This window comes from Suricata suricatta, chromosome 17, assembly GCF_006229205.1.
Source record: "Suricata suricatta isolate VVHF042 chromosome 17, meerkat_22Aug2017_6uvM2_HiC, whole genome shotgun sequence".
NCBI lineage: Eukaryota > Metazoa > Chordata > Mammalia > Carnivora > Herpestidae > Suricata > Suricata suricatta.
The window spans coordinates 47,739,853-47,752,257 of record NC_043716.1 but is presented as its reverse complement, the minus strand read 5'-3'; the positions used below and the strand labels follow the sequence as shown (position 1 = coordinate 47,752,257).

At 37.8% G+C, this 12,405-nt stretch overlaps 1 protein-coding gene across 1 annotated transcript in view; it reads left to right on the top strand.

Moving 5' to 3' along the window:
- Positions 1–12,405, top strand: part of ABCA9 (ATP binding cassette subfamily A member 9) — a 58,148-nt gene that overhangs the window by 17,243 nt on the left and 28,500 nt on the right. The window contains 7 exon segments of the mRNA XM_029927912.1: positions 116–254; positions 894–984; positions 3,698–3,837; positions 6,556–6,675; positions 8,984–9,182; positions 10,959–11,125; positions 11,760–11,893. Of these exon segments, the coding sequence (XP_029783772.1) occupies positions 116–254; positions 894–984; positions 3,698–3,837; positions 6,556–6,675; positions 8,984–9,182; positions 10,959–11,125; positions 11,760–11,893 (990 nt within the window).

The window sequence follows — 12,405 nt, the reverse complement described above, 5'->3', positions numbered from 1 at the left end:
TCAAGTGAAAAATTACGTACTGAGATGTTTCTCCTGAATACATTTACACATATATTCCTTTTTAAAAAATGTTTTCCTGAAAGGGGAAAATGATTTACATTTCTCTACGGTGCAGGTTTTGCTCTTGGACGAGCCAACAGCTGGATCAGATCCTCTTTCAAGGCACCACGTATGGAACCTTTTAAAAGAGAGGAAATCTGATAGAGTCATTGTCTTCAGTACCCAGTTTATGGATGAGGCTGACATCCTGGCTGGTAATTCTTTTTTTTTTTTTTTTTATGTTCCACATATAAGTGGGATCATATGGTATTTGTCTTTCTCTTTCTCTGAGTTATTTCACTTAGCCTAATGCCCTCAAGTTCCATTCATGTCATTTCATGGTAGTTCTTGGCTTGCTTTCATGTATCTGAGAGAGAAATTAGGGAACCTGTGTGCAGTATGTATAGATAAATCCCAACACAATTGCCATGTGTGTGACTGTCACAGTCACACACAGAGACAGGAGACTCTGCTGTCATCACTTGATTGTCTACACCTCCATGTACATTGTCCCATAGATGTATTCTGATCCTTTTCCAAAGTAATTCATTGGTTGTAAAAATACAGCATACTCTTAAATGTACCTCATGTTTTATTCAGTAGGAATGTCAGTTGGCTTAAAATAGATCCTCTCATTGTATGATAATTTTTCCAAAGAGAATAGAGAATAAACTAACATATCATTTTAGTTATTGGAGGACAAAGAAACTGGCTTACCTATGGCCAGAATCAGAATACAAATATTTGAGTGGGTCACACTCCTGAAATACATTATTTATTGATGGATTTGTTCTTTGATAAACAATGAGAGAATTGCCTCTTAATGCAACTTTCTGTTTTTCTATTCTGCTTAGATAGGAAGGTATTTATATCCAACGGGAGGCTGAAGTGTGCAGGCTCTTCTGTCTTCCTGAAGAAAAAGTGGGGCATCGGCTACCATTTAAGGTACAGCCTGTATTATGGGGGACATGTTGGAATGCATTGGGGACAGGAGATCTCAGCAAGTTAGAGAAGGCTACAAAATTATGAAGACTGTTTCAAGAGAGCTGTGTTAGAATGACCCCACAACCAGTCTTTCTCAGCTAGAATGAAGGATAGGGGGGTTGTAGACATGGAGAATAGAAGGGTGAGTAACTTAAGTTTAAACAAAATTTTTGGAAAATGTTTTCATAACACAGTTTGCAAAGAGAAATTTAGTGACATTTCAGCCCTTTCTCGTCATTTTTCCAATGCTTACTTTTGTTCACTGTAGCAATTTCAGTAGTCTCCTCTCTGTTCTCCTTGATTTCATCTTCTCCCTCATTCCTTTCTATCTCCTTCTCTTCCTGATAATAATTAGTACCATTATTTAGTAATGTCTATCACTTATTCTGTGTTGGCTGTATTGTAGGTTCTTGGTAAGATAACTTATGGATGGAATATTTATATAATCATATTTAATCCCTCAGATAACTGTAAGAAGATGGTATTATTAGCCTCTGACATGTCAGACAGTTTTAAGAATCTGCCCAATCTCACATCATTTATAAGTGGTAGAATCTTTGGACCAAGATTATAGGTGTGATATGAATCTCTTCCCATATTTCTCACTAAAAATATTAATATTTCTTAAAACATAATTTAACTCACTTCCTCCTCAGGGGTTAAATGTGGTGTGGTTAAGTTCCCTCCGTTATTTAGTCTGAATGTCTAACCCAATCAAATCTACCATCCCATCATGATTGCTGAGTATAATCTAATCAGCACCTTCCAACTAAAATGAACCACTTGTACGACACCTGTATGGCTCAGCCAGTTAAGTGTCCAACTCTTGATCTCAGCTCAGGTCCTGATCTTGGAGTTGTGAGTTCAAGCCCTGCATTGGGCTCCATGCTGGGCATGAAGGCTACTTTAAAAATAAATAAATAAAATGAATCACTTGCTGTTTTCTAAGTATGTTCCATGATTTTGTTGTCTTCTCGTAGGATGTCTGTTTGACATGTCCTCCTCCAACCCATTTTAACCAAGTTCAAATCTTATCCATTCTTTTTTTATGATTATTTATTTATTTTGAGAGAGAGAGAGCATGTGGTGCACACAGGAGGAGCAGAGTGAGAGGGAGAGAGAGAATCCCAAGCAGACTCTGTACTATCAGCACAAGGAGCCCAATGCAGGGCCCGAACTCATGAACTATGAGATCATGACCTGAGCTTAAATGCAGTTGGATGCTTAACCGACCAAGCTACCCAGGCACCCCCAAATCTTATCCATTCTTGACATTTCTTTTCTGAATATTTTCTCCTTAATAAGCATTCTCTTTTCCAGAGCCCTGAAAGCAGTATTTTGAATTGTTGCCTTAGGCAATTTAATTAACTTCTTTGATCCTCAGTAGTTTCATTGGTGTAGTAGTGGTAATAATACCTATATTACAGTTAAGGCTAAAAATATTGAATGAATGAATACTTAACAAGGTGCTAAGTGTTTAACTGACTTAGCTCAACTGCCCTCACTCACTTCTTCTATACTTTGGTGCTTTATATTACTGTTATGTTCCAAACTCTGCTAGGGAATGTACTGTATTCTTTCTGTTTGGGATCCTGGATAGCATATCACATAGGGCCTTGTAAACACAGAATAGTTTTATCTGTAATAGATTTTTTAGGTTTATGTCATCAAAGTCAACTCTAATGCCCTCACCATTCCATAGCCTCAATAAATTTCAATGGGTGTGACTAATAATGGTGTGTCTATATTCCAATGATGGGGCACCTGGGTGGCTCAGTCTAAGTATCTGACTTTGGCTTGGGTCATGATCTTGAGGTTCATGGGTTCGAGCCCCATGTTGGGCTCTGTGCTGACAGCTCAGAGCCTGGAGCCTGTTTCAGATTCTGTGTCTCCCTCTCTATCTGGCCTCCCCACTTGTGCTGTTTCTCTTTCTCTCTCTCCCTCTCTCTCAAAAATAAATAAAACATTAAGAAAATTTTTAATGAATATAATCCAATGATTCATGAAGAACTTTATTATTCTCACCACAAAGACAGATCAGCTTTGACTTGAATAAGTTTTAGACCAAAAAAAAAAAAAAAAGACAAAATTAGCTAACATATATTGAGGATTTACTTGGTGCAAGGCTTGGTGTGATCACATGCATTCTTTATTTTAGTCTGTCTTTCAAGAATTGGCATATTGAATGGAATTTTGATGGAAATTTGGAAAATTGATTCTGGAAAACGTTAAGCCTGAGTTCTGGAATGTTTATCTGTGGGACATAGGACCACGTGCTTAATGACTGTACCATTCTTCCTCTGACTTTGTTTTCACCATGTTGGTAGTTTTTTCAAAACCCTTTTACTGCAAAGGGAAAATTCAAAACTGAGCTTTTGGATAGACAGAGACCAAATCAGGCATTCCTTCCACCTCACCACAGCCAACATCTGGCTGATATATCTCTTTCCTCCAAATGATAATCCTTGAGTTATTCTCCCTTACACTAGTGCCTCGAGATTATACAGTGTGGATTATATTAAGGCTATATATTTTTAAAGCTTTCTTATTCCATTATACTATATAATATATACGTTTGTCTCATAAATATTAAGGAAGTGACAAACATGCTACAATTGTTTGCAGAGGTGGTGATGGATAAAAATGGCTCTAACACACTCTTTTTAAATGTCAGTTTGCATCTGAATGAAATGTGCGATCCAGACAGTATAACATCACTTGTTAAACAGCACATCCCTGATGCCAAATTAACAGCACAAAGTGAAGAAAAGCTTGTATATGTTTTGCCCTTGGAAAGGATAAACAAATTTCCAGGTAACAGAACATAGAGACCTTGATGATTTTTAATGATGTTACTAACAATACCAGTGGCATTAAGAACAACAGCTGACATCCTTAGGCTTGCTAAGTGCATGGAACTGTGCATTAATCATTTCGTATTCCCCAGTCACTGCTAATATATACCACTGATATCCCCAGACCACTTACGAGTAAACGGAGCCAAAAGGTGCTAAAGATGCTTCAAGTGGCAATATGTGCAGTTAAGATCTGTGCCTCCTGTAGCAGGAGAACATCAAGGTAAAATGAGGAATGTGCAGGACATTTGTTTCAGGAATGAAGGAGAGAGCGTGGTCAGACAAGCAGAGGTCTGTGAGAAGAGCACAGAGTACCGAGCGGGAGCTAAGGGAGAATCAGGCTGGATGTAGGTAGATAGTTTTATTATCGACACCATGACATAATGTTATAATCTAAGTAACTGAATAGTAATTACGATCCACCTGTATGTGGCCAAACATTCTAAATTCACAACTTTGCAGCAAGTACAAAACCCTGGAAGCTCATTGCTGCTCCCACTTTTCTACCTGGTTTCCCAATATGCTTTCATTTGCCAAGAGTTTTGAGATAGATTGCACTTTTTTAAGTGTAACCATAAATATGTGTGTACTTGGACTTCAAGGAATTTGCCAACTTTTAATGGAGGATACTAACTCTGTTGCTACCTGCTTGAATTAATACGCCTGCCATAGTCATGGTTAATATGGAAATATAGCACCGGACACTAGAGAGCTGTGGTTGAAAGCTGGAATTCTAGAGCCAGACTGGGGAGAGTCAAATCCCAGCAAGGCTGTTATTAGCTCTGTTATCCTGGGAAGGTTATATTACTTTCCTGTACCTCGGTTTCCTTATTTGTAAAAAGGGATAATGATAGTATGAGCTTTATAGTTCCTCAGTTATCAGGATTCAATGATTTATATATTTAAATTGTTCATTAAAATATTAACTATAAACACAGAGCCTGGAATAATACCTGACCTAGAACTTATGGTAGTTCATGAAGTCTAACACAGCCTCAGGTTTATGAGGTGGGACCAAGAAAGACACAGAAGGAAATAATGCTGCCACAGACAACCATAGGGAAAGGGAAGGAAAAATAAGATAAAAACAGAGAAGGAGGCTCTTAAACACAGACAAAAAACTGAGGGTTGATGGAGGCAGGGGGGTTCAAGAGTGGGGTATATATATGGGAGATAGGCACCAAGGAGGGCACTTGTTGGGATGAGCAGATGGTGTTATATATAAGTGATGAATCATGGGAATCCGCTCATGAACCAAGACCACACTGTATGTTAGCTCACTTGAGAATAAATTTAAAAATAAACAAAATAAAAATAAAAAATAAATTGACACACCAGCATTTCATGATGCTCACACATGTTCCTTTCAAATATGTTGAGAAATGATGAAATGTATTTATCTTAGGATCAGTGAAGTAACTATTCTCTTCCATGCCTTTGGTACATGTATACTTAAGAAAAAGAAATCTTTATGAAGCCCACAAACCCAAGTGTTCCATGATTATTTTTTAAATTCATTTCAACTAGGGATGCACAATTTAGAGAAAGGCTGAAAAAGAACCAATCCTTAGAACTCATTGGAAATTAAGACTACATCTGAATTTTTATTTGTCTAACACACTGTTAAGATACAAACCTTTAATTTCTACCAATATTTGAATTATTTTTTATTCTACTTCCTAACTACCCAACTACCCAAAAATTATTACCAATATCTTAAGAAAAAACAACCACCTTCAAAATTCCTATAAAGACAGACCTAATCTTCATATCATGGTCAGAACCTGGAAAATAAAGAGAGCAAATGCAAAGTTACATACATACTTCATCTTTTCCTTTAATTTATATATTTTTTCAAACTAGGGATGATTGCATAGCATGTAATTATTTCCATAAACATGAGTTCTTTTGCATTTGTTATTAAACTGCCTACCAGTTATTCCTAGGAGTCTTCTTCTCTTAGTTTTTAGAGTAATATTCCTGAATTAATGGAGTTTGAGGATTGAACACTTCCTACCTTAGTCAGTTCGGGTTGTTGTAACACATACCATACGTAGACTGGGTGCTTATACACAGCAGACATTTATTTTCACAGCTCTGTAGACTGGGAGGTGTCAGACCTGGGTCCCAGGACAGTTGGGCTCCAATGAGACACCTCTTTGGGGTTACAGAGTGCTGATGTCACCTCGTATTCCCACATGGCAGGGAGCAGGGAGAGGAAGCCACCTTGTGACTCTTTCAAAGGCATTAATCCCACTTCTGAAAGGTCCACCCTCAGGGCCCAATTTAATCCTAATTACCTCCCAAAGCCCCCACCTCCGACTACCGTCTTGTCACACTGGAGGTTAGGGTTTCAACATATGGATTTGTGGGAGGTACATAGCATTCAGTCCATTTATTACACTCTCCATAATCAAACAAAACATAATATTTTTTAAAGAACACTGCATATGTAGTTTTCTAAGAATGAAACAAAGAGGTTTACAATTTTATATTCAAGGCTCAGAAACACATTGTATAGTTTATTTTAGAAAGAAAAGAATGTCTGTACCATAGCTTTGTTCCTTATGAATGCTTTTGGCCTATCACACATGTTTTCTATTGTTGAAAAATATAGCCATTTATCAATCTCATTACACATTATGTTCTTTTAATGTATTTTTGTGCTTACTTTTAGATCTTTACAGGGATCTTGATAGATGCTCTAACCAGGGCATTGAGAATTACGGTGTTTCCATGACAACGTTGAATGAGGTATTCTTGAAATTAGAAGGGAAATCGGCTATTGGTGAATCAGGTAAAAAAGAAAAAAAAGAAGCTTTAATTTTATCTTTCTGCAGAATATCCTATCTTGAAAATACTCTTTGAATGATGAGATTATATATTTGCTTTTGGAGCTGCTCTGATTCAGTCTGGTCTTGGGAAAACTTAGAGCAGAGAAGAGATGGATTTCCTGTCTCCTCCTTCCCTTTTCCCTCAATACTGGCCCCTCTCTTGAGTTCCTTATTTTGTCCCACATGTTTTATTAAGGGTCTGGGATATAGCAAGGCATGAGACTAGATCCTCATGGAGCGGACAATAAATATGTAATACAAGTGCCACAGAGAAAAGAAATTAGAACTGTATGTTGACAGTTCCTGTTCATATATCATTTTGAGGAAAATCCTCCAATGTCTTTAGGTTCCATTGTTGGCATTGGAAGATTTGCTGTGAGAATAATTGTCATTCCTTGGAAAGTCCTCTCTACTTGATCTAAGACAATTCCTTATTTCTGGTTTATGTGTCATCTTACTTGGTTTACTCTTTGCTATGTCCTTTTATTTTTTTCATTTTCTATTTTTTTATTGATTGAGTGGGTTTTTAAAAATTCCTCTTTCTCAGGAAGCCTGGGTGACTCAGTAAGTTAAGCCTCAGACTCTAGATTTCAACTCAAGTCTTGATCTAATGGTTATGAGATCAAGCCCTGCATGGGCTCCAGCCTAAAAGTGTGGAGCCTGCTTGGGATTCTCTCTCTCCCTCTCTCTCTGCTCCTCTTCTTCTCCCATGTGCATGTGCTCTCTTGCTCTCTCTCTCTCTCTCTCAAAAATAAATAAATAAACTTAAAAATAATCAGGATGCCTGGGTGCCTGAGTCAGTTAAGCATCTGACTCTAGACTTCAGCTCAGGTCATGATCTCAGGGTTCATGAGTTCAAGCTCTGTGGTTAGCTCAGAGCCCACTTGGAATTCTCTCTCCCTCTCCCCCTGCCCCTCCCCCACCCCATTAAAATAAATAAATAAACTTAGAAAAATACCTCTTTTTCTCTTTTATCCATTTTTGAAGTAATATACTTTGGTTATACTTAACTTTTAATAGACATATATTATCGCTTTATAAAAGTCTAGAATAGATCAGTTTCTCTAGGCTTGTCCTCCAAAAGAGGTCACTTTTTTTTAAATTTTCAACCATGGCTACTAAAAAAAGTATTGTCTCTACCAATTTCATATTGTTGGAGGGGAATTGAGAGGGTTCTTTATATACCAGCTTTTCCATCTCAGTCAGAAATACTAAGATAGCTTATCTTTTGCAATGAGCATATTTTTCTAGGCTAAATACGGATTTCTTTTCTTTGGTTTCCTTAGAATGAATTAAGTCCTTTAAAGCTATAGACACAGAGCTTTTTTTAAAAAAAGAAATTATTGGGGCCCCTGGGTGGCTCAGTCGGTTAAGCATCAGGCTTTGGCTCAGGTCATGATCTCACAGTTTGTGGGTTCTAGCCCCACGTCAGGCTCTGTGCTGACAGCTAGCTCAGAGCCTGGAGCCTGCTTCCAATTCTGTATCTCCCTCTCTCTCTGACTCTCCCCTGATCACGCTGTCTCTGTCTCTCAAAAATAAATAAAAAACATTAAAAATTTTTTAAAAAGAAAATATAAGGGGTGTCTGAGTGGCTCAGTCGGTTAAGTGTCTGACTTTGGCTCAGGTCATGATCTCACAGTTTGTGAATTTGAGCCCTGTGTCCAGCTCTGTGCTGACAGCTCAGAGCCTGGAGGCTGCTTCAGATTCTGTGCCTCCCTCTCTTTCTGTTCCTCCCCCAATCACACTCTGTCTCTCTCTCAAAAATAAAGATTACAAAAAAAGTTTTTTAAATAAAAGAAAATACAAGATTGCTTTTATTATGTCACTAGTCTTTCTTCTTGTATTATACCTTATTTATTTATTTTTGCTTCCTTTCTTTTAATAGTTACTGTAGGGGTGCCCTGTATATCTCTGTGCATTAAGTGTGGGGCTTTGGCTCAGGGCATGATCTCGCAGTTCATGAGTTCAAGCCCCACATTGGGTTGTGTGTGGACAGTTCAGAATCTGGAACCTGCTTTGGATTCTGTGTCCCCATCCTCCGCCCCTCCCCCACTCTCTCTCTCTCTCTCTCTCATTCTCTCTCTTAAACGTCAATAAACATTAAAAAAAATTTTTTAAGTTGCTCTAGTAATGCCATGAATTAGATTATTCTCATCTTTGCCCAAGAATTCTACTCTGACACCCTTTGGTGAAAAGATACAATCAGAGAAAACTATAAGTAAAGCACTTCTAAAATGACACATTATAAATTCCTGATTTTATGTTTTATAGATACTGGAATTGAGGGAGAGTTACAAAGTCCTAGGACCAAAGACACAGGAAGCCTTGTTGAGTTAGCGCAAGTTTTGTCTTCCTTCAACGAAACAGAGAAATTAGTTAATGGCCTGGCTCTCTGGAGGCAGCAGCTCTGTGCAATAGCAAAAGTCCGCTTCCTAAAGTTAAAGGGTGAAAAAAAACCGCTGTTGACCATGTGAGTACCTGAGTGTCTCAGATATGTCTCGTCAGTGCTCTCAAAATAAAGAAAACAAAGAAAAACTTGTGAGGTAAATTCCAGCACTTGCTTACGGTCTTTCTTTAACCCAGAAGACAATTCCTAATTGCTTTGGTGGGGATGTCATTAAACCAGGTAACGTTTGGGATTTTTCTGCTAATTTCACACAGATAAAAATCTGCTCTTATCAAAGGCTTGAAATCGTGTTTCAGAAGCCTGGAAGTTAGCATATAGGTCCCATCCCCTAAACTTGCGTCTTTACCCAAGGAGCTCTGTGCCAGCCTGTACCTTGGCCAAGGTTTCACACCACTGACTGGAATCCACTTCATGGCTCACACGTTTCACTATCACTTCGGGCTCTTCGTTAAGTAATACTTCCTTGCAAAAACCCTACTCTCCAGGCAGGACTCATTCATTGAAAAAAAATATGTGTTAGCATTTCTGCATAACACGCTATGTTACATATCCGTAACACATATCAAAATGAATCAGGCATGAGATTTGGCTCCTGGGGATGATTAGAAGTATATTAAAAATCACAGTACAAGATGAGACAATATTGGCAACCACACTACTCACAATGAGAAGGATTATGTTCCACTGTGGGCATGAGAAAAAGTAATTTTCTATGAGGAAGAAATTGAATCTGGTGTAGGAAAATGTAACAATTAGCTAAGGAAAGGAAGGAGGATGGAAATTCAAGGAGAGGGAGTGATACTGAATCTGGAGACCCCGGAAAGGTCAAAAGAATTGTTATCGATTTGAGTTAATTATAACATAAAGCATAAGGACAAGTGAAAATAATTTGGATAACATATTATAGACACCTGAAGAGTTGGGCTTTGTGAATAATGAGGAAATACTGACATTTTATGTTTTATTTGAAAAGATGATTGACATCGTTAAGACAGATTGCCAGAACCTAATTGGGCAATCACACAAAATGGTTTGGAAATAGTAGACTCTGGAAACAGGGAAATAGTCATTGAGGACAATATTGAAAGAGGTCAGGAAGGAGATAATTGAGGTCCAAACTTGAAAAGTGGAAGAGAAGATGTTTCTAGGCACATAATAATGATGATACAACAGACATTTTCAACCATTCGGAAAAGGAACGTTCACAGAAACAGATGAACGGAAAATCATTGGCCCTTGGAACTTGGGTTTATGAGAAAATGTTGTAACTGGGAACAGGATGGGGAAAAGATTCAGAGTGTAGTAATACACTTGGGTGTTGGTGATATGCCAGCAAGCAGTGGTCCAGAAAAAGGAAGAAATGCAAAATGGAAGCAGAGGGAAGAAGTGGGAATTGGAGACAAATTTAAGAGTCCTACTCAGCCAGGGGCGCCTGGGTGACTCTGTCATTTGAGCATTGGCTCAGGTTCTTGAGCTTGAGCCCAGCATGGGATTCTGCTGTCAGGAGGCAACTTCAGATCCTCTGTTTCCTTCCCCCTTGCAGTCTCTCTCAAAAATAAATAAGAGTCCTACTCAGCCAACATCATGAGCTTAAATGACATTTCCGAAAGGCAAAGGCCTGGGGGTGTGGGGAGGCATTTAGAGAGATAGAAAGACCAAGCATAGATATGTAGAAGCCATTTCATTTTAGAAAGAAGAAATGGGAAGGAGGTGGGAAGCATTCTTCATTTGTTTGGTTACTGTTTATAATTTATTTCTATTATAATATCCATTATCTACTCAAAAGTCTACAAACGTTGCTATTGATACATTTTTTCTTTTATATTTTCCTCCATGCAGATTACTGCTTTTTGGCATTAGCTTTTGCCCTCAGCTTTTGGAACATGTGTTCTATGAGTTATATCAAAAAAGTTATTCTTGGGGACTGACTCCTGACATGTACTTCCTCTCCCCGGGACAGCCACCTCAAGTTCCTCTGACGCCCTTACTGGTCATCAATAAAACAGGTAAAGGTGGGGATAACATGTAACGTTTCCATGTTGCTCCTGTTGAGAGATTCCCCAGACAGCATAAACCATGAGTGGGAAAATGAAGTCTGTATGTTTTAGAAAACACGTCTGAGGCCAAGCAAGTGATTAATTTAAAAAAAAAATCTAAGATTGGGGAGTTTATTTTAGAAACACGTTTTTGCAAGGTTACTTAAATCCTAATGTGTATCGCACTTAGCAACCAAAGGGGTTGTTGGTAAATCGGTGACTGATCTTTGAGGTCTTTCCATAGTATTTTTTAAGTACTGTGCATTCTTAGGGTCTGGGGAAAAAAAATCTGTCCTAAATTTCTAAGAACATGGAAGATCCTCAAGGATTATAATGTTAATTGTCAATAGCTAGGCAATTGTAAATGGCTAGGCTCCAGGTAAAGTAAGCTTGTCTTACTTTTGATATCAGAATGGATTTGAGTACGCCATCATCAATTCTGCCTTTCTAAAAAAATCCTTAGTGGGTCATTATGGTATGCGTTGGGTGACATCATTTAGTTTAGTTTAGTTTTTTGTTTTTTGTGTTTTTTTATATTACTTGACCATTGTTTTACTTCACTTTCGCTTCTTCTTCTTTTTTTTTTTTTTTACTTTCCTGGTAGGGTCAAGCATTGATAACTTGATACAGTCACTGAAGCGACAGAACATAGCTTTGGAAGTAGATGCCTTTGGAACTAGAAATGGCCCAAATGAGCCATCGTACAATGGTGCTATCACTGTGTCAGGTGATAACAAGGTATGTTGGTCACTGAGCTCACCAAAGATGGGGTGTGAATGCCATTTGAATCATACCTAACAACTGATGTGAAAGGCCAATTTAACACAAACAAATGGAATAGCTCTCATTTGTAGAGGAGAAGCTGTACTATATTTATACAATAACATATAATGAAATGCTGTTTGATCTCATTCCTTATTAAATTATATGTGCTGTTGTTCATAATGAATTTAAATCTTATTATCCACTGTGTTCCATTGTAATCACTAATTTAAATTGTATTCTCAATGGATTTCAACTCAAATGACATTTTGATGAATCCTCTAGTAACAAATCTGATTAATATCTATTATGAACCTCAGTTTCATTACCAAAAAAATCAGTTCTCAATTTTTGACAGTAGACTGTCATGTATTTTTATGGGGAAAAAGCTCAAGTCATACCTGCTAAACTCTATACAAATGAGTCAAATCTTCAGATAAGTATTTACTCTCCTCTATCTGATATTTTTTTAAAATGCCTTCATTTCC